The following is a 23,044-nucleotide window of genomic DNA, read 5'->3' as shown; positions in this document are numbered from 1 at the left end:
GTAGCAGGGGACCTGCTGGCCTCCGGGAAGGTAGCAGGGGACCTGCTGGCCTCCGGGAAGGTAGCAGGGGACCTGCTGGCCTCCGGGAAGGTAGCAGGGGACCTGCTGGCCTCCGGGAAGGTAGCAGGGGACCTGCTGGCCTCCGGGAAGGTAGCAGGGGACCTGCTGGCCTCCGGGAAGGTAGCAGGGGACCTGCTGGCCTCCGGGAAGGTAGCAGGGGACCTGCTGGCCTCCGGGAAGGTAGCAGGGGACCTGCTGGCCTCCGGGAAGGTAGCAGGGGACCTGCTGGCCTCCGGGAAGGTAGCAGGGGACCTGCTGGCCTCCGGGAAGGTAGCAGGGGACCTGCTGGCCTCCGGGAAGGTAGCAGGGGACCTGCTGGCCTCCGGGAAGGTAGCAGGGGACCTGCTGGCCTCCGGGAAGGTAGCAGGGGACCTGCTGGCCTCCGGGAAGGTAGCAGGGGAAAAACGCATAGATTAAGCTATGATTTCAGAATCTAGGCTGTGTCACTTGCTAAGTAATACCAGCAGTGACAAAGAGATTGAAATATCCATGTTAAGATGTTTAAAAGAAAACAGGGTAAGCCAGTACCAGAGGGAGGAATGGAGTCAGAAGGAACTCCAACCTCACCTTTTGTTAAAGAAATTACACCTTTTAAACAAATCCTTCAAAAATGTGGACACAGTCCTTGGACTAAACAAGCCCTAGCTGATGTCTGCACTATTTCGGACCTAGAGGATAGATTGGCTCAGTATATCCTCATATACAAACCTTCTAGTGCTGCCAAAAGAGATGCAGCAGCAATTTGGTTGTTGTGGGAGGCATGTAAGGATTTTTCCCTCCGCTTGTCTTCATGTAAAGAGGAAAAGGCACAAACGGAAAAGGGAGCAGACAATTGGAAGGTGCTGGCTACAAATACCCAAAGCCAGATGAAAATAGTGAAAGAGGCACTCCAGGAATACAAAAAGAGTGAAAAAGTTAACTCTGCAGAGGCTGGTGGGAGGCAGCTAAAGGGGGAGAAGGTCCTATGTACGGCACCCCCAGGCATAATTACAAAGAGAAAAGAGAGTGTAAAAAAAAAAAAAGTTAACTCTGCAGAGGCTGGAGGGAATTAAGCAGTTAAACTTTGTATTTCACCCAAACAACTTTTAACCGAAAATGTTAAAAAGGAAAAGTGTTAGAGCATTCTTGGTTTCTTTGCAGCCATTCTGAAAGAAAAATGGGCCCTTTTCCAAAGGAATGTCCGTAAATTAGCCAGGCAAAAATAAACTATCTGATTAAAATCATTTGACTGGACAATTTAGTCAAATTTGCTAAAAGAACATAAGAGGGTTCTATTGGAACTTAACTGCCTCAAATGTATAAAGGGAATGTAAGATGTAAAAAACAGAGCAGTGTGGAAGGGATGTTAAGGAAAAGAAAACGTGTATGTATCTGTCTGTGTGTGTGTAAATATGTAAAGTTCTAAGGACCAGTTAGTTTTGTTTTTGTTTTAAATAATGCCACTAAAAATCCATTTGACTCTTTAATTCAAAGTTGCAAAACTGACCGACCTTTTTGCTAGACACAGGTAATTAGTGTTGTTTGGCTTTGGGATTTGGCATTTAACCCTTAAAAGGTAACTCAATGCTTTACAAAATTTAAAATGTGTTTAAGTTGTGGCTGCAGCAGGGCAGTCAAAATCAGGAGAATATAAAAAAAAAATTTGGATTCTTTTTGTTTTTTTGTTTGTTTTTGTAACAAAATAGCAGATGAGAGTTGGAGTAAAAAAAAAAATTAAAAAAGACAGTGCCTCTCTGAAGCAACAGCAGGGGTGAGGTGCACAAAACAAAAAGGAGCAATGTTAGAAACACTGAGTCTTAAAATGGCTCTGAGTAATCAGACTGTCACTTTGATAAAGGTACATGAAAACTCTGTAAGCAAAAAAAAAAGAAATAGTGACACCTTATGTAAAAATGGATCTGCATAATGTTATAGAAGTTAAACTATGGAAGGAATGTGCATTTGCCCCAGAACATGTGCAGGGTATATTGTAGAAGGGGCAAAAGAAATGCAAACATACCATGCTACTTAATTAAAATGCTATTAGGGCTCCAAAGGGAGCCACAATAGGTTGCGTTTTGTTTTTCAGATTGCTGTGTGTTTTGGAAGCAGAAGTTAAAAGTAATCAAAACTCTGGTGAAAGTTGATTGTGTCCCTTTTAAGATAGAGTCTCTGAGCTGCTGATGGCTTTAAATCCAAAAGCAGGAAGTTTCTGTGAAAATGCAAATTACCTAAATGATAAAGGAAGGAAAGAACTAGCAGCACAAAGGAGCTGCAGATAAAGGACATGCCTGGTCAGCAAACAAATTGTCTAAATAAAAGGCATGGGATAACAAGATAATTTTAATAAATTTAATGATAATAAGTATCCCTGTAACAACATATAGTGTGTATGATTTTTGGAAAAATCCTTTAAGGTCGTATGGTAATGATGCTTCTCAGTTATTACCTGTAAATAAAACTTAAAGCTTAACACAGCAGGAAAAACATTATAAACTTGGTCTGCTGTATAAGAAGGAAAACTCAGGGATTTAATGACTAAACAGTGGGATAATTTCCCCATAACCCTTAAAAGATAAAAGCCTTTGAAACCTGGCCTGCCTATAGAACAAAAACAGGAAAATATGGGGGCAATTTCTCTGTTTTGCCTGCAATCAGCAAGGGTATTTGTAAAAGAAATATTTTAAGCAATAATCTGCCACCCCAAAAGGGGTAGAAACATGTTCTTTTTGTCTTTCAGAAAATCAGGAAAAGCTGCCAGCTGAAAAGCAACCCAATACCATGAATCTACTGTCACAATAGAAATTGTGTTTTGTGTTCTGTGTTCTATGTTTTGTCTTGTGTTTTGTGTTGTTGCTAGCACTGTTGTGTGTTTAAAAAAAAAAATACTGAAGACCTGCAGGAACTTAAAAATAAATTAAGCTTTCTGTCCCAGCTACAGGACAGCCTGATACAAAAACAAGTACATGCCAATGTAGACTTGGTCCAAATTGGTCTGGGTAACCTAAAAGGCCAATGGAATCTTTAGTAATGGCTTAATACTACCATATGGCTTATCCATAAGAAAAAAAAAATATTAGAAATAGGAAACTACACAGCCATAGCTATGGGATGCACTGAAATGCAGATACTTGCACTAGCTACTTTGGAACACAAAATGTTCTGGGTCATATTGGGAAATATTAAGGGTTTGATGCATTTGTTAAAAAAGAAAGAGATCATTGTTTGACACTTATCAATATGAATGGATGCAATATGTTTCCAGTATTGTAAACCAGACTTGTTAATGGGAGAAATTGTTGTCAAAATTGCACACCAACAGTCCCTGGAAGCAAAGGTATTGAAGGTTAACCCACTCCCCATATTACACATGGGATCCTTTTGGCTACCCTGGACCTTGAGCCAGTGGGCTGGGGAGGGAGGGAAGCTATTGGACACTAGAGGTTGTACTGAATGGACTCCTCAAAAGTGGGTGTGCCTCACCTTGCCTGTTGCCCCAGAACCTTGTAGTAAAGATACATCACTAGGATCATGTATGTGGCATGAATTGGAATTACAAACTCAAATTGCCTCACAGTACTTTCTCTTGAATAGGCTACATAGAAAGTGACACTGACGATTATAAATCTTAGTGTCAAAAGGGGGATTATGTTGGATCATATTAAAGAAGTTCTGTATTAAAATCACAAATGAGTTTGATTCCCCATAGTTTCAATTCCAGGGTATTACTAATGAAGAGGTCTCTTGGTTTTTGGTACTGTTTCTCTCCCTCTATGTGTGAAACTTGCAAGCTGCTAATTGTGTTAGTACATTCTAAGACAGAGTCTGTTCTCAAAGCAGTTCACAGAGAGAGAGACTCAAAACAATACTCTAACAACAGAAACAACACCCAGAGACTCCCCGCCCTTTTGTTGTATTAACCATTGTGATTAAAATAGAGATAGAGGATGTATGTGGATGGATGCTTGGTGTGGATAATAACTGAATGATCAGGGAGGTGCCAGCCTAAGAATCCAGTGTCCATCAGCTGAAGAAGGCGTCAAGTGGAAATAACCAGAGGACACCCCCCCCCCCCCCCCCGGAGAGCAGACTGGAATCCACCCAACAGCCTCAAGAATGGGAGAACCAAAGAACAAGATAACATCTTGGAGCCGTCAGGAATGTGCTATCTGCTGATTGATTCAGCAACAGCATGATGAAGCAATTCCCATAGACTGGCATAGGAAGAAATTCCTATAAAAATAGACTCTAAAAAGTGAGAACTTTGGGGTCTGATTCTGCAAACCAACTTCTAGGAGCATCAGATGAGCATCTGACAAGGCCCTGCTCCCTCCTCATGTCCAGGCCACCTGGCCAGTGGCTTGGCATGAGCACTCTAAGGCTGGTAACTATGATAACAACCTTGCAGAACCTGTGTGTGTGTTTGTATGAATGAATGTGTGACTAAATATGAGATTGAATGGAATGTTATAACTATAACTAACTGCTTACTATGATTCTTTCTGTATTCACAATAAATGTGGTATTTTGCCTTTTTCCCTTTAATAAGATCCTGCTGGTTTTTATTTTATTGGTACAACAATACTAGGAGCTCAAGTTCAGCTGATTATCCCCCACAAATCGCAAATCTTTACTGACTTGGCCACATGGATTATCTGTAATAATTAGACTTGATCCACCTATTTATTTTGGTTGCTTCTGTTGTGGTACTTTTCCTCTTGCCACTGTTCTCTGCACATGCAGATCAACACAATAGGATTTTGGGCAGAGGGATGGGTGTATTTGTGCGCTATTTTGAATCAAAATTCAAACCTTTTGCCAGAAGCCCTCCACATGTGGACTAATGATCCCTTTTCGCCGAGCACAATGAAGGCTCCAAGGCATTTATAGCATAGATCTTTGTGGCTGTACTTTATGTCCTGAACAAAGTTTTAAAAATATTTCCCAAACAGAGTTAGATACAGAGTGTTTTTCACTGCTTTTCCAAACAGCCATTCTGTCAGCTTCAGTGAATTCAGCCTTGCAAGCTGATTCCCATTTGTGGAAGTACTTTAAATCTTTTTTTTTTTTAATACATAAAAATTACCTATCCTGTGTGTATATTCCTGAGGAAAGAATGCTTCCTTCAATTGGGGTAATGGTCCTAGTGAATCTTTTATGGCTGGCAAGATGCTTTATCCATAAGTGCTGAAAAATAATGACAGCCTTTCAGGTGCGTTATTGAACATGTGTAGGGATCCACTATTTGCTGCTTCTGTAAAATGATGCTGATTTAGTTATTCCCTTAGATGAGAGGAGAAAAGTTAGAGTCCAGTTCCATAAATCAAAGAAGCCTCAATAAAGGGAAGGAGGGGGGGAACGTGTGAGAGAGAGAACCTTTAAAGAGAGAGACCAATTAAAGGACAGACTGACTGTCAATTGTGTTAAATTAGTTATGAGCTTGGTGATGTGGTCTATTTTCAGTTATGTGTTGGGCTGAGGCAACTGAGCTAATTTCACTTTGGATTTTTTATTGCATTTAATCAGTGGGCCGAGCTGAGATGAAGTTATTGTTTCGTCCACTAAAGTGCTTCACCCTATCTCTATTTTTATAGCTCTGTGTTCAGTATGCATGTAATGTTATCTTCTCTTATATTGCTCCAGCTCCTCAATTTGAAACCAAGTGCAGTTATGTGGAAGCTACACTTGAAGAGTTTTTGGCCTGGACTTGTGGACAGCCTACTTGTGTCTCTAGACCATTCAGTTGCTACGATTTCTCCAAATATTGGACTTATGCTGACTATAAATATATTGCTATGATATTTGAAGACAAGACGGAAATTTTCAAGGTAAACCGTTAACTTTACCTTCAACTCAGAACTATGCAGGAAAATGTCCTAAAGGTGTTGGTTAATTATTGTAAGTGATTTATTATAGTTTTTTAAATCTGTCTAGCCTTTTCACTTCTCTATTCCTTTGACCAATTTTTTAGTTTTATTGGCTACTTATTTATTTTGATTTCAGTCTAACAAAAATATTACACCAAAGAGCACCCATCTCAAGCTTGGGGAACTCTTGACATACATTTAAAAACACAGCACTATCGGAGTTACAAAACAAATTGTCTAAAGCAGCTGTAACTTCTTCCTCCCACCCAACCACACATAATTTTGGGTTTGATCTAGACACCACTGAAGATAATGGGTGTCTGGTTTTCCACTGACTTTTGTGGGCTTTGGATTAGGCCCTTAAATTGCCGTTTATGTGACCTGTACAGCTTAAAACCTCCACTGCTTTCTTTATTTAAGATGTGAGTATGAGGTTTGATTATTCCACTAATATGAGAAACAATTGGCATGCATGATAGTTTACAGACTGAGGCCCTGATGTTGGATCATATTAAAGAAGTTTTGTATTAAAATCACAAATGAGTTTGATTCCCCAGAGTTTAAATTCCAGGGTATTACTAATTAAGAGGTCTCTTGGTTTTTGGTATTGTTTCTCTCCCTCTATGTGTGAAACTTGCAAGCTGCTAATTGTGTTAGTACATTCTAAGACAGAGTCTATTCTCAAAGCAATTCACAGAGAGAGAGACTCAAAGCAATACTCTAACAACAGAAACAGCATCCAGAGACTCCCCGCCCTTTTGTTGTATTAACAATTGTGATTAAAATAGAGATAGAGGATGTATGTGGATGGATGCTTGGTGTGGATAATAACTGAATGATCAGGGAGGTGCCAGCCTAAGAATCCAGTGTCCATCAGCTGAAGAAGGCGTCAAGTGGAAATAACCAGAGGACCCCCCCCCCCCGGAGGGCAGACTGGAATCCACCCAACAGCCTCAAGAATGGGAGAACCAAAGAACAAGATAACATCTTGGAGCCGTCAGGAATGTGCTATCTGCTGATTGATTCAGCAACAGCATGATGAAGCAATTCCCATAGACTGGCATAGGAAGAAATTCCTATAAAAAAAGACTCTAAAAAGTGAGAACTTTGGGGTCTGATTCTGCAAACCAACTTCTAGGAGCATCAGATGAGCATCTGACAAGGCCCTGCTCCCTCCTCATGTCCAGGCCACCTGGCCAGTGGCTTGGCATGAGCACTCTAAGGCTGGTAACTACCTTGCAGAACCTGTGTGTGTGTGTGTGTGTGTGTTTGTATGAATGAATGTGTAACTAAATATGAGATTGAATGGAATGTTATAGCTATAACTAACTGCTTACTGAAAAGGAGTACTTGTGGCACCTTAGAGACTAACCAATTTATTTGAGCATAAGCTTTCGTGAGCTACAGCTCACTTCATCGGATGCATACCGTGGAAACTGCAGCAGACTTTATATATACACAGAGAATATGAAACAATACCTCCTCCCACCCCACTGTCCTGCTGGTAATAGCTTATCTAAAGTGATCATCAGGTGGGCCATTTCCAGCACAAATCCAGGTTTTCTCACCCTCCACCCCCCCACACAAATTCACTCTCCTGCTGGTGATAGCCCATCCAAAGTGACAACTCTTTACACAATGTGCATGACAATCAAGTTGGGCTATTTCCTGCACAAATCCAGGTTTTCTCACATCCCCCGCACCCCCATACACACACAAACTCACTCTCCTGCTGGTAATAGCTCATCCAAACTGACCACTCTCCAAGTTTAAATCCAAGTTAAACCAGAATATCTGGGGGGGTAGGAAAAAACAAGGGGAAATAGGCTACCTTGCATAATGACTTAGCCACTCCCAGTCTCTATTTAAGCCTAAATTAATAGTATCCAATTTGCAAATGAATTCCAATTCAGCAGTTTCTCGCTGGAGTCTGGATTTGAAGTTTTTTTGTTTTAAGATAGCGACCTTCATGTCTGTGATTGCGTGACCAGAGAGACTGAAGTGTTCTCCGACTGGTTTATGAATGTTATAATTCTTGACATCTGATTTGTGTCCATTTATTCTTTTACATAGAGACTGTCCAGTTTGACCAATGTACATGGCAGAGGGGCATTGCTGGCACATGATGGCATATATCACATTGGTGGATGTGCAGGTGAACGAGCCTCTGATAGTGTGGCTGATGTTATTAGGCCCTGTGATGGTGTCCCCTGAATAGATATGTGAGCACAGTTGGCAACGGGCTTTGTTGCAAGGATAAGTTCCTGGGTTAGTGGTTCTGTTGTGTGGTATGTGGTTGTTGGTGAGTACAGACTAACACGGCTGTTACTCTGAAACCTGTCATTAATTGCTTACTATGATTCTTTCTGTATTCACAATAAATGTGGTATTTTGCCTTTTTCCCTTTAATAAGGTCCTGCTGGTTTTTATTTTATTGGTACAACACTGATGCTGCAGTTGGATCAATGCAGGAAGACCATTACATTTGTGTGCAGCTCTATTAACTTCAGTAGAGCTCCACTGGCCCAAAGATCCCATCTACACAGATCCAGTTGCAGCATCAAGACCATAATACAGTTTCACTGCCATTTTGTTCAGCTGCATACTGACTCAGGAGGCACACAGTTCCTCATTAAGTAATTCTTGAAGACCAGTTTTCAGAGTAACAGCCGTGTTAGTCTGTATTCGCAGAAAGAAAAGGAGTACTTGTGGCACCTTAGAGACTAACCAATTTATTTGAGCATAAGCTTTCGTGAGCTACAGCATCCGATGAAGTGAGCTGTAGCTTACGAAAGCTTATGCTCAAATAAATTGGTTAGTCTCTAAGGTGCCACAAGTACTCCTCTTGAAGACCAATGCACAAGTGTTTGCAGGATTATGCCCTTACTATTCATGAAAGTGCTAAAATACATGAGAGTAGCCCATTCTTGAAAGGATGAGCACGCATCCACGCCAAAGTTTTGGGACACATTGCAAGTTTTCTCCAGGCCCTCTCTACCTTGCACTCTCTTCTACAGCATGTCAAACATATTGCCAGTGCTTAATAAATAATACAGTACAAGTTGAACTCTAAATGTTGGGGTGTTTACTCTCTGCAAATGTCAGCATGATTCATGAAGGGAATTCTCTCTAGGTAAACAAGATTTGAAGCTCCAGCACCATTTCAGGCTTGCCTAGACACTACATCAGTGGTTCTCAAAGCCGGTCCGCCACTTGTTCAGGGAAAACCCTTGGCGCGCCAGACCGGTTTGTTTACCTGCCATGTCTGCAGGTTTGGCCGATCACGGCTCCCACTGGCTGTGGTTCACCGCTCCAGGCCAGTGGGGGCTGCGGGAAGGGCAGCCAGCACGTCCCTTGGCCCGCACCGCTTCCTGAAGCCCCCATTGGCCTGGAGCGGCGAACCACAACCAGTGGTTACCGCGATCGGCGGAACCTGCAGACGCGGCAGGTAAACAAACCGGTCCAGTGTGCCAGGGGTTTTCCCTGAACAAGCGGCGGACCGGCTTTGAGAACCACTTCTCTACATGACTGCCTCGAATTTTGGCCCTGTATATTCCTGCCCCGATGGACCCTTAGTTTATGGCACAAGATTGGGAGAATTACATAAAATAACCACATGCAGAACATCTACCTAAACTGCTATTTCAGTGGGTCAATAAGAAATTTTCTTGAGGGAAGCAACTGCCATTCCACCCACACAAGTACATACTTAGGACTTTAAGAATCTTATCTACTTATCATATGCTGACTGTACTGGCATGGAAGTGAAAGCCTGCAGTCCACTACAGACTGGCAGAAATTGCCAAGCACTACTGCACTTTTGTGCCACCCAAAAGTATTATTTGTAGTAGTTCTCCCCTGTTCTCCTATGAATTTGATGTTAACACCTTTTTCATTTAGATTTTATTTAGATTTACCAAAGGTGACTTGAAGGGGAAAAGAAAGCTAACTACATTGTTATTTATAGTGATTAATAGGGCCATTTAGAAGTTGTTTGAAATTTAGATTGCACTGTTTATCATTTACAGTTGTGTGGGTTAAGGTAATGATTCCATTATTCTAATCTATGAGCAGTATCTAGCATCTTACATTTTTTTTGTTCAGTTGATATTTTATTACAGCATTTGAAATATAAATCAGCAGCAAGATATATGCATGAAGTTTAAATAGAAATGAGACCTTTTAAAGTGATATACGGATACAGATTAACTTCATTATAAGCAGAAAATGAAATAAATGTAATTCACACGTAATGTGCCATCTGTTCTGGTTGGAACACCTCTTTGAGTGCATTTCTTCTTTCTGTAGCTTTTTTATTGTAAAAAAGAAGCCCATTGTGCCAAGATTTCAGTAATCCTACCAATTTCTTTTCAGCTCATTGTTTAAAAACTATTTTACCCACAATTGCTTCAAGTATTTACTATGGCTGCAGCATTTTCAAAGAGTTCTTTTAAATCGAATATTGATTGTATGCACTATCTTTCCATTTAAATTGTAAAAAAATACAAAAACTATTTAGGTGTGAGATTAAAGTGTAGAGATATTATGCTTAACTTTTCACTGAAATAATTATACTGGATTTTAAATTTTATGTCTGTGGAAAGCTGTATGAGCAATTTTTCCTTTTTGATTTCGACAAAAGTTTATTAGGCTATTGTATTTTTTTAATTATATTTTTAAAATCAAGATGTCTCTAACAGTACCTCATTTGTTTTGAAAGATTCCAGAATATGGATTCATGGCAGTAATAATTATTATCTAGCTATATTGCTTTTCATCTATAGATCTCAAAGTACTTTACAAAGGAGGTATCTTTATCCCCATTTTACAGATGGGGGAAACTGCAGCTCAGACTTGCTCAATGCCATCCAACAGGCCAGTGGCAGAACTAGGAATAGAACTCAGATCATCTAAGTCTCAGTTTAGGACTCTATCCATTAGACAATATTGCCTGCCTCAGGATAAATATTTTCTAATAGACAAATCCCCTGCCCAGCAGCTGGCCAGACTATTTAGGGTGTCCTCTGGTCCTGGGGGGGCTGGCTGGGGGTGTAGATGGGAATCCCTTACCGCAAACTAGGGAGAACCATTCAAGGGAAAACCACCCAAGCTCATGCATTATGGGTCACTACCACGCTATGTATCCTCATATGCCTTTTGCACCAAAGAAAGGAGGATGGGAGGATCCAAACGCTGGTGGATTCCTCTGCCGCCCTCCTCCATAACAGTTATGCTTTTGTCCTTCCCCATCTCCCTTTACAGCAGAACTGCATCGAGTTAGCTGCCCAGGATGCTTCCCCGGCTGCAAAGGCAGGAGCAGGACTATTATACAAAACCATTATACAAAAGGAGGAGAAATTTTCAGACATCGAGGACAGAGGATACAAAAACTTTAGCCACTCAAGTGGAGAAAGAGGAAGGGCTGAATGTTTTGGAAATTGTGGTGGTAGTGACAAGACGTATAAGAAGAAAGAGAGGAGTCAGAGGTGCTACACAGATCATGGAACGGGTTGAAAAAACAGTGAAGATTTTATGAAAATGTTGTTTGATTCTTTTGTTGAAATTTTAGATTGACATTTTTCAACCAGGAATTCATTCCTCTACCATCGGCTCAGGAGACAGGAGGATGATGAGGGTTTAGGAAGAAAAATAAGAGACTCAGCTTATTGTTGGAGAGACATTTAGATATAGGGACAGGGCAGGAATGGAGAGGTAGATTTCAGAATCTTCTGCATAGACAATCAGGGCTCAGGAGATCATCCAAGGATAAGATTTAGAGGGAGAAGAGGAGCAGGCCATGAATGGGATCCCTTGTGGGATCCCTATATGGAGGGGAATAGGAGGAACAGAAAAAGATGAAAAGGAAAGTGATCAGAGAGGTAATGAGAGAAGAGAAACATAAGAGGACAGGGTGACAGAAGTTGAAGAATGATAAGATGTCTTCGCTCACATGAAGTGAGCTGTAGCTCACGAAAGCTTAGGCTCAAATAAACTGGTTAGTCTCTAAGGTGCCACAAGTACTCCTTTTCTTTTTGCGAATACAGACTAACACGGCTGTTACTCTGAAACCTATCAATAACTTTGTCTCTGCAACAGGATATAATGTGGTCTGATTTTGGTTTCCCTGGAAGAAATGGAAAGGAGAGCACGTTGTGGATTGGCTCAGCCGGAGCAAACACTCCTTGTCATTTGGATTCCTATGGCTGCAATTTAGTACTACAGATACAAGGAAGGTAACCATAAATATTTATGTTTGTGCAGAATTTACAGAGGGAACTTTTACTATAAACCAGCCTTCGGGTATTTTAATTGTTAACTCTTCAAATATTTTAATTTTCTGAAGCCTTCAGTGATCCAGCACAGCTGAGTGTGTTTTTCTTTTGGAAGTGATGAAAGGCTTGAGGGTTTGGTGCATAATTTACATTTTGACAGGTTTCAGAATAGCAGCCCTGTTAGTCTGTATCCGCAAAAAGAAAAGGAGTACTTGTGGCACCTTTTAAGGTGCCATAAGTACTCCTTTTCAATTTACATTTTGTTATGTTTGAGGAAGGAGAGTCTTTGTTTACCTATATTTTTTTTAACTGTCATTGTAAATTATACAGAATTTACAGAGGGAAATTTTACTATAAACCAGCCTTGTACTGGGCCTATTTTATATATCTAAAATAAATAAATATTTTAAAACATCAATAGTTATGAGTTGAGCAGGATGGGGTTAAGAGGCTAGGAAGGTTTGGTTGGGTTTTTTGTGTTTTGCAATAAAAAAATATGGAAATAAACTAATCTAGGCCAGTGGTTCTAAACCAGGGATGCAGAGGTCTTCCAGGGAGTACATCAACTCATCAAGATATGGAGTACTTGTGGCACCTTAGAGACTAACCAATTTATTAGAGCATAAGCTTTCGTGAGCTACAGCTCACTTCCTCACATGCATATCGTGGAAACTGCAGCAGGCTTTATATATACACAGAGAATATGAAACAATACCTCCTCCCACCCCACTGTCCTGCTGGTAATAGCTTATCTAAAGTGATCATCAGGTGGGCCATTTCCAGCACAAATCCAGGTTTTCTCACCCTCCACCCCCCCCACACAAATTCACTCTCCTGCTGGTGATAGCCCATCCAAAGTGACAACTCTTTACACAATGTGCATGACAATCAAGTTGGGCTATTTCCTGCACAAATCCAGGTTCTCACATCCCCCCCCACCCCCATACACACACAAACTCACTCTCCTGCTGGTAATAGCTCATCCAAACTGACCACTCTTCAAGTTTAAATCCAAGTTAAACCAGAACATCTGGGGAGGAAAAAACAAGAGGAAACAGGCTACCTTGCATAATGACTTAGCCACTCCCGTGCTTAGTTTTAGAACAGGCTACATAAAAAGCACTAGCAAAGTCAGTACAAACTAAAATTTCATAGAAACAGTGACTTGTTTATACTACTCTATATACTGTACCCTGAAATATAAATACAATATTTATATTCCAATTGATTTTATAATTGTATGATAAAAATGGGAAGGTAAGCAATTTTTCAGTAATAGTATGCAGTGACACTTGTATTTTTATGTCTGATTTTATAAGCAAGTAGTTTTTAAGTAAGATTAAACTTGAGGTATGCAAGACAAATCACTCTTGAAAGGGGTACAGTAGTTTGGAAAGGTTGAGAGCCACTGCTCTAGGCTAAAGCCTCTAATCACCTGTTAGAATTGATTCAAAAGGGAAACATTAGGACAGTAGCAGCCAGCTCTGCGGAAAGTTAAAAGGGACACTTCAAGGCTTGAAATTCAAATGTGCGGCCTGTCTTTTTGTTGTTCATTCTTCCTGTTTGCAAATCCCATGCAATTCTTCTTTCCCTTAAGTATTTGCTTTAGTTTCCTTTAAAAAAAAAATCTATTAAACCCAACTCCAGTGAGCAACTGTCCAAGAACAAAGCAGTTTGTATATACTTGTCAGACATTCCAGTGTACAGTGGGGGTGGGCAGAATAGCTTGCCAGTGGGGTTTTAATGTGATTAATTAAATCACTGTGTTTTGGGAAGGATAGTCTTGTGACTAAGGGTATGTCTACACTACGAAATTAGGTCAAATTTATAGAAGTCGGTTTTTTTGAAATCGGTTTTATATATTCGAGTGTGTGTGTCCCCACAGAAAATGCTCTAAGTGCATTAACTCGGCGGAGCGCTTCCACAGTACCGAGGCAAGCGTCGACTTCCGGAGCGTTGCACTGTGGGTAGCTATCCCACAGTTCCCGCAGTCTCCGCTGCCCATTGGAATTCTGGGTTGATATCCCAATGCCTGATGGGGCTAAAACATTGTCGCGGGTGGTTCTGGGTACATATCGTCAGGACCCCGTTCCCACCCTCCCTCCCCCCGTGAAAGCAAGGGCAGACAATCATTTCGCGCCTTTTTTGTCTGCTGCCAGCCAAAGATGTAAAGGATAGATGGAGTGGGTCAGAACAAGAAATAGACCAGATTTGTTTTGGACTCATTTTCCTCCTCCCCTGTCTAGATCACACTGCAGTCAGTCACAGAGAAGGCGCAGCGAGGTTAATCTAGCCATGTATCAATCAGAGGCCAGGCTAACCTCCTTGTTCCAATAACAACGATAACTTTGGTGCACCATTTCTTATTGGAACCCTCCGTGCAGTCCTGCCTGAAATACTCCTTAATGTACAGGCACACCCTTTGTTGATTTTAGCTCCCTGAAGCCAACCCTGTAAGCCGTGTCGTCAGTCGCCCCTCCCTCCGTCAGAGCAACGGCAGACAATCGTTCCGCGCCTTTTTTCTGTGCGGACGCCATACCAAGGCAAGCATGGAGGCCGCTGAGCTCATTTTGGCAATTAGGAGCACATCAACCACCACACGCATTATCCAGCAGTATATGCAGCACCAGAACATGGCAACGCGATACCGGGCGAGGAGGCGACGTCAGCGCGGTCACGTGAGTGATCAGGACATGGACACAGATATCTCTGAAAGTATGGGCCCTGCCGATGCATGCATCATGGTGCTAATGGGGCAGGTTCATGCTGTGGAACGCCGATTCTGGGCTCGGGAAACAAGCACAGACTGGTGGGACCGCATAGTGTTGCAGGTCTGGGACGATTCCCAGTGGCTGCGAAACTTTCGCATGCGTAAGGGCACTTTCATGGAACTTTGTGACTTGCTTTCCCCTGCCCTGAAGCGCATGAATACCAGGATGAGAGCAGCCCTCACAGTTGAGAAGCGAGTGGCGATAGCCCTGTGGAAGCTTGCAACGCCAGACAGCTACCGGTCAGTTGGGAATCAATTTGGAGTGGGCAAATCTACTGTGGGGGCTGCTGTGATGAAAGTAGCTCACGCAATCAAAGATCTGCTGATATCAAGGGTAGTGACCCTGGGAAATGCGCAGGTCATAGTGGATGGCTTTGCTGCAATGGGATTCCCTAACTGTGGTGGGGCTATAGACGGAACCCATATCCCTATCTTGGCACCAGAGCACCAAGCCGGCGAGTACATAAACCGCAAGGGGTACTTTTCGATAGTGCTGCAAGCTCTGGTGGATCACAAGGGACGTTTCACCAACATCAACGTGGGATGGCCAGGAAAGGTGCATGACGCTCGCATCTTCAGGAACTCTGGTCTGTTTCAAAAGCTGCAGGAAGGGACTTTCTTCCCAGACCAGAAAATAACTGTTGGGGATGTTGAAATGCCTATATGTATCCTTGGGGACCCAGCCTACCCCTTAATGCCATGGCTCATGAAGCCGTACACAGGCAGCCTGGACAGTGGTCAGGAGCTGTTCAACTACAGGCTGAGCAAGTGCAGAATGGTGGTAGAATGTGCATTTGGACGTTTAAAGGCGCGCTGGCGCAGTTTACTGACTCGCTTAGACCTCAGCGAAACCAATATTCCCACTGTTATTACTGCTTGCTGTGTGCTCCACAATATCTGTGAGAGTAAGGGGGAGACGTTTATGGCGGGGTGGGAGGTTGAGGCAAATCGCCTAGCTGCTGGTTACGCGCAGCCAGACACCAGGGCGGTTAGAAGAGCTCAGGAGGGCGCGGTACGCATCAGAGAAGCTTTGAAAACCAGTTTCATGACTGGCCAGGCTACAGTGTGAAAGTTCTGTTTGTTTCTCCTTGATGAAACCCCCCGCCCCTTGGTTCACTCTACTTCCCTGTAAGCTAACCACCCTCCCCTCCTCCCTTTAATCACCGCTTGCAGAGGCAATAAAGTCATTGCTGCTTCACAGTCATGCATTCGTTATTCATTCATCACACAAATAGGGAGATGACTACCAAGGTATCCCAGGAGGGGTGGTGGAGGAGGGAAGGAAAATGCCACACAGCACTTTAAGCACAGCACTTTAAAAGTTTACAACTTTAAAATTTATTGAATGACAGCCTTCTTTTTTTTGGGCAATCCTCTGTTGTGGAGTGGCTGGTTGGCCGGAGGCCCCCCCACCGCGTTCTTGGGCGTCTGGGTGTGGAGGCTATGGAACTTGGGGAGGAGGGCGGTTGGTTACAGAGGGGCAGCAGTGGCAGTCTGTGCTCCAGCTGCCTTTGCTGCAGCTCAACCATACACTGGAGCATTCTGGTTTGGTCCTGCAGCAGCCTCAGCATTGAATCCTGCCTCCTCTCATCACGCTGCCGCCACATTTGAGCTTCAGCCCTGTCTTCAGCCCGCCACTTACTCTCTTCAGCCCGCCACTTACTCTCTTCAGCCCTCCACCTCTCCTCCCGGTCATTTTGTGCTTTCCTGCACTCTGACATTATTTGCCTCCACGCATTCGTCTGTGCTCTGTCAGTGTGGGAGGACAGCATGAGCTCGGAGAACATTTCATCGCGAGTGCGTTTTTTTTTTCTTTCTGAGCTTCACTAGCCTCTGGGAAGGAGAAGATCCTGTGATCATTGAAACACATGCAGCTGGTGGAGAAAAAAAAAGGGACAGCGGTATTTAAAAAGACACATTTGATAAAACAGTCGCTACACTCTTTCAGGGTAAACCTTGCTGTTAACATTACATACATAGCACATGTGCTTTCGTTACAAGGTCGCATTTTGCCTCCTCCCACTGCGTGACTACCCCCTCAACCTTCCCCCCTCCCTGTGGCTAACAGCGGGGAACATTTCTGTTCAGCCACAGGCAAACAGCCCAGCAGGAATGGGCTATACTGAGTGTCCCTGAAGAAAAGCACCCTATTTCAACCAGGTGACCATGAATTATATCTCACTCTCCTGAGGATAACACAGAGAGAGAGAGAACGGATTTTGGTTGAATGCCAGCAAACATACACTGCAATGCTTTGTTCTACAGTGATTCCCGAGTATGTGTTACTGGCCTGGAGTGATAAAGTGTCCTACCATGAAGGACGAAATAAGGCTGCCCTCCCCAGAAACCTTTTGCAAAGGCTTTAGGACTACATCTAGGAGAACCGCAAATGCCAGGGCAAAGTAATCCTTTCACATGCTTGCTTTTAAACCATGTATAGCATTTTAAAAGGTACACTCACCAGAGGTCCCTTCTCCGCCTGCTGGGTCCAGGAGGCAGCCTTGGGTGGGTTCGGGGGGTACTGGCTCCAGGTCTAGGGTGAGAAACAGTTCCTGGCTGTCGGGAAAACCGGTTTCTCCACTTGCTTGCTGTGAGCTATCTACAACCTCCTCCTCATCATCATCTTCTTCGTCCCCAAAACCTGCTTCCGTATTGCCTCCATCTCCATTGAAGGAGTCAAACAACACGGCTGGGGTAGTGGTGGCTGAACCCCCTAAAATGGCATGCAGCTCATCATAGAAGCGGCATGTTTGGGGCTCTGACCCAGAGCGGCTGTTCGCCTCTCTGGTTTTCTGGTAGGCTTGCCTCAGCTCCTTCAGTTTCACGCGGCACTGCTTCGGGTCCCTGTTATGGCCTCTGTCCTTCATGCCCTGGGAGATTTTCAGAAAGGTTTTGGCATTTCGAAAACTGGAACAGAGTTCTGATAGCACGGATTCCTCTCCCCAAACAGCGATCAGATCCCGTACCTCCCGTTCGGTCCATGCTGGAGCTCTTTTGCGATTCTGGGACTCCATCATGGTCACCTGTGCTGATGAGCTCTGCATGGTCACCTGCAGCTTGCCACGCTGGCCAAACAGGAAATGAGATTCAAAAGTTCGCGGTTCTTTTCCTGTCTACCTGGCCAGTGCATCTGAGTTGAGAGTGCTGTCCAGAGCGGTCAGAATGGAGCACTCTGGGATAGCTCCCGGAGGCCAATACCATCGAATTGTGTCCACAGTACCCCAAATTCGAGCTGGGAACGTCGATTTAAGCGCTAATCCACTTGTCAGGGGTGGAGTAAGGAAATCGATTTTAAGAGCCCTTTAAGTCGAAATAAAGGGCTTCACTGTGTGGACGGGTGCAGGTTTAAATCGATTTAACGTTGCTAAATTCGACCTAAAGTCCTAGTGTAGACCAGGGCTAAGGCATAAGACTGGGCCCTGCATTGCTGCAAGGCTTTTATCTCAGTGGTCCTGCATCTTTCAAACAGCATTAGTTACACTTAGCTCACAGATGTGTTTTCATGGATGTTTGTAAAGAGATTTGAGATCCTCATATGGGAGGCACAAGAGGCCCAATTCAACAAATATTATTCACCATAGTGCTTATTACCATGAGCAGACCCACTGACTTCAGAGACACTATGTGCTGTCCTATCCAGGTACAGTAGTACATGTTTGGGGGATCTACTGCATGACAGAATTGCCCCCCAGCTGTCCTTATAGTTTATACACTTTGGAATTCCAGACTCCAGCGTGGAATGTTGGACAGAATTCTGGGTCTGCTCTGCAGATTTGTCTGCCTTCCCAAAATTACTTCCTCTCTCTGGGAAAGCGAATTCCCTGGTTCTGTTTGCTTGCTCCTCCCTGTGACAGAATATGCATAAAGCCTTCAAGCAGACTGGAAACAAAATCCTTTTCCTTCTCAGAACAAGAAGAACATAAAGCTTTTCAAAGAGGCTGCATGTTAAGACAGTTTGTGGATCCCTTGCCTCTTTAGAGCAGAGACACAGTAAAGCCTTTTTAACTGGCTGGCAAACAACAACAACCAACAAAACAGGCTTACACTGAAGTTAGTGGTGCTGCCTCCTCAGTACAGCCACTGAGCTACCCCTAGCCCTTTGCTGCTAACACGCGTTTCCTCTTGTGTTTCAGACTGGCTTCTTGAGAGGCTAACAGGCTATACTGCTGTATTGTGGTCCTGCTCATATAACCGTTGCCTTCCTGCATAGAACCCAGGCCTGGAGCCCCATGGCTTTCTAAGCTAGTCACTCTCCTGTCCCTTCCCAGGGCGTTGTGGTTGTGCAAAATATTACTGTAATTGAGTTTCGGGAAATAAGTAAACTATTTAAACTGAAAATTCTCTCTGGTGCCAGCTGCTTAGCAGTAGCTTTTATTATCTGTACCAAGAAATGTCAGCAACCTGTGGTACTCCCATCTGTGCTGATCTCTCTGGTTCTGGCTACTTTTCTGTTCCCATCTCTTCTGGTTTTGTGCCACTTGGCTTTCTTCATGTCTCATGTTCAGATCTGTGACTTAGAACTGACAACTAGATTCACTAGGCAAGTATGTAAGAGCTAAGTGGCATGAAAACAGGAGAGGAACAAGAAGTGGGGAAGCAGCCAAAATCTGGAAGTAAGAGAGGAGCAGCGCAGATTGTTTTAACCTTGCTTCAAAGTGCTGCCTTCTGTTTTTCCAGTCCATGGTGTCCGTAAATATGCGGGTCACTGCTGTATTGATTAGATGGCTGCTCTTAAAACATTTCATAAATTCACCATTTGGGCTATTACTTTAATTACTCCTACTCCGGTTATTTCCATCATATAATGTATTCTCCTTATAAATTGTTATTTATAGGCCTGTTTACTTTGCCTCGTGTATTAGCCATTCAGCAGTATGGATAAATATATGCAGAAATTACCTGGTAAGAAGATTTATTTATATTATACATAAACTGATGCTCCAAGGTCTGACAAACTCAACATTTTTTTCAGTGCAGCATGTGCAATTTAAATAGATTGTAAACTCTTTGGGATATGGTCCATCTCTCCCGTTTGTTCTGCACAGCATGGTGCATGCTGATGGAGTACCTGCACCACGGGTCACAGCTAAGAATTAAGTGTGGGACTTTACACTCTAAAGCATAGTCCTCTACTACTAGAGTTAAGATCCCATTAAGTGGGAGCAGTAGTAGGCTCTTATCACTATGTGGACTAGCTACTATAGACATCATGACCCTTACCTGGTGTGTTATGCTGACAATACTGAGGCATTGGGGTTTTTTTAGGCCGATGGGGAGCTCTCTTCCTTCGGCATAGCGTGTCTTCACCAGACGCACTGCAGTCGCTCAGCTGTATTGGCTGCGCTGTATGTATAGACATATCCTAATCCAAAGTTGCACCAGACCCTGTCATAATCAGAGATGCAAAACCTGCAGAAGTATCTCCACTGCTACAATGATCAACACCCTCCCACAACACACCTTTCGAAGTCCATGGATCCTACAAATGCCTATCACAACATGCGGTATATCTCATGCAGTGCACTAAATGCCCCAAAAACAACCATGTGAGTGAAACTCTCTACACTCTTAGATGAACTCAGACAGGAAAATGACAAAAAACAAAAATACTTTATCACCTGTAGGTGAACACTTTTCACAAAGAGATTCTTCAAAGAAAACCAACACGCTTTCAAAAGACAAGTCTGGGAGCTTAAATTCATAACTCTACTAGATACTACAAATCATGGACTGAACAGAGACACTAGATTTATGGTTTATTATAACAATCTGTAACCCACTAACTCCCCCTCCCTTTTTTTTTTTTTTGACCTATGACTGCAAAGGTGTTAACGGGCCACTCCATCTTGAATGGTCTCCACCTTGAATCGTCCCTTTAGATTAGAATATGTACTTACTACTGATGCTAAACAATCTGTTCCACCTTATCTTTCCCATACCTGAAGAAGAGCTCTGTAGCTTAAAAGCTTGTCTCTCACCGATAAACGTTGATCCAATAAAAGATATTACCTCTCCCACCTTGTCTTGCTAATCACATATCTATCTAACTTACATCTTTATACCATACTCCTAACTATGGTAGATGAGCACCAAGTTGTTATGGATTAGTAAATTAAATAACAATCAACTTTGTGATTAACAGGTGAATATGAAGGTATGTCTACACTACGGAATTAGGTCGAATTTATAGAAGTTGGTTTTTTAGAAATCGGTTTTATATATTCGAGTGTGTGCAGAAAATGCTCGCAGAAAATGCTCTAAGTGCATTAACTCGGCGGAGTGCTTCCACAGTACCGAGGCAATCGTCGACTTCCGGAGCGTTGCACTGTGGGTAGCTATCCCACAGTTCCCGCAGTCTCCGCTGTCCATTTGAATTCTGGGTTGAGATCCCAATGCCTGATGGGGCTAAAACATTGTCGCGGGTGGTTCTGGGTACATATCGTCAGGCCCCCGTTCCCTCCCTCCCTCCGTGAAAGCAAGGGCAGACAATTGTTTTGCGCCTTTTTTCCTGAGTTACCTGTGCAGACGCCATACCACGGCAAGCATGGAGCCCACTCAGGTAACCGTCACCCTAGGTCTCCTGGGTGCTGGCAGACGCGGTACTGCATTGCTACACAGTAGCAGCAACCCATTGCCTTGTGGCAGCAGACGGTGCAATACGACTGGTAGTCGTCCTCGTCATGTCCGAGGCGCTCCTGGCCATGTCAGCTGGGAGCGCCTGGGCAGACATGGGCGCAGAGACTAAATTTGGAGTGACTTGACCAGGTCATTCTCTTTAGTCCTGCAGTCAGTCCTATTGAACCGTCTTATGGTGAGCAGGCAGGCGATACGGATTGCTAGCAGTCGTACTGTACCATCTTCTGCTGGGCAGGCAAGAGATGAGACTGGCTAGCAGTCGTATCGCACCATCTTCTGCCGAGCAGCCATGAGATGTGGATGGCATGCAGTCCTTCTGCACCGTCTGCTGCCAGCCAAAGATGTAAAAGATAGATGGAGTGGATCAAAACAAGAAATAGACCAGATTTGTTTTGTACTCATTTGCTTCCCCCCCCCCATCTAGGGGACTCATTCCTCTAGGTCACACTGCAGTCACTCACAGAGAAGGTGCAGCGAGGTAAATCTAGCCATGTATCAATCAGAGGCCAGGCTAACCTCCTTGTTCCAATAAGAACAATAACTTAGGTGCACCATTTCTTATTGGAACCCTCCGTGAAGTCTTGCCTGAAATACTCCTTGATGTAAAGCCACCCCCTTTGTTGATTTTAGCTCCCTGAAGCCAACTCTGTAAGCCGTGTCGTTAGAAGCCCCTCCCTCCATCAGAGCAACGACGGACAATCGTTCTGCGCCTTTTTTCTGTGCGGACGCCATACCAAGGCAAGCATGGAGGCCGCTCAGCTCACTTTGGCAATTAGGAGCACATTAAACACCACATGCATTATCCAGCAGTATATGCAGCACCAGAACCTGGCAGAGCGATACCGGGCAAGGAGGCGACGCCAGCGCGGTCACGTGAGTGATCAGGACATGGACACAGATTTCTCTGAAAGCACGGGCCCTGCCAATGCATGCATCATGGTGCTAATGGGGCAGGTTCATGCTGTGGAACGCCGATTCTGGGCTCGGGAAACAAGCACAGACTGGTGGGACCACATAGTGTTGCAGGTCTGGGACGATTCCCAGTGGCTGCGAAACTTTCACATGCGTAAGGGCACTTCCATGGAACTTTGTGACTTGCTTTCCCCTGCCCTGAAGTGCATGAATACCAAGATGAGAGCAGCCCTCAAAGTTGAGAAGCGAGTGGCGATAGCCCTGTGGAAGCTTGCAACGCCAGACAGCTACCGGTCAGTTGGGAATCAATTTGGAGTGGGCAAATCTACGGTGGGGGCTGCTGTGATGCAAGTAGCCCACGCAATCAAAGATTTGCTGATATCAAGGGTAGTGACCCTAGGAAATGTGCAGGTCATAGTGGATGGCTTTGCTGCAGTGGGATTTCCTAACTGTGGTGGGGCCATAGACGGAACCCATATCCCTATCTTGGCACCGGAGCACCAAGCCGGCGAGTACATAAACCACAAGGGGTACTTTTCGATAGTGCT

General features: G+C 43.7%; 2 protein-coding genes across 5 annotated transcripts in view; one reads left to right on the top strand and one right to left on the bottom strand.

Moving 5' to 3' along the window:
- Positions 1-23,044, top strand: part of HSPBAP1 (HSPB1 associated protein 1) — an 88,695-nt gene that overhangs the window by 44,236 nt on the left and 21,415 nt on the right. For 2 of the 4 annotated variants that reach the window (XM_073305104.2, XM_073305101.2), the window contains exons 3-4: positions 5,683-5,867; positions 11,169-11,392. In XM_073305104.2, the coding sequence (XP_073161205.1) occupies positions 5,683-5,867; positions 11,169-11,392 (409 nt within the window). Of the gene's footprint in view, positions 1-5,682; positions 5,868-11,168; positions 11,393-12,002; positions 12,140-23,044 lie in introns of all 4 variants that reach the window. The other 2 variants (XM_073305103.1, XM_073305102.2) reach the window with 2 other exon arrangements.
- LOC140895253 (myb/SANT-like DNA-binding domain-containing protein 7) lies at positions 15,856-18,163 on the bottom strand. Its single transcript, XM_073304692.2, has 2 exons — positions 17,410-18,163; positions 15,856-16,822 (listed from the first exon to the last, which is right to left on the bottom strand). Exons 1-2 carry the CDS (start codon positions 17,990-17,992, stop codon positions 16,737-16,739), a joined length of 669 nt encoding a protein of 222 aa, XP_073160793.1. The 5' UTR covers positions 17,993-18,163; the 3' UTR covers positions 15,856-16,736.

The sequence above is a fragment of the Lepidochelys kempii genome, chromosome 11, assembly GCF_965140285.1.
Source record: "Lepidochelys kempii isolate rLepKem1 chromosome 11, rLepKem1.hap1, whole genome shotgun sequence".
Lineage (NCBI taxonomy): Eukaryota > Metazoa > Chordata > Testudines > Cheloniidae > Lepidochelys > Lepidochelys kempii.
This window is presented reverse-complemented; position numbering and strand designations above follow the sequence as displayed.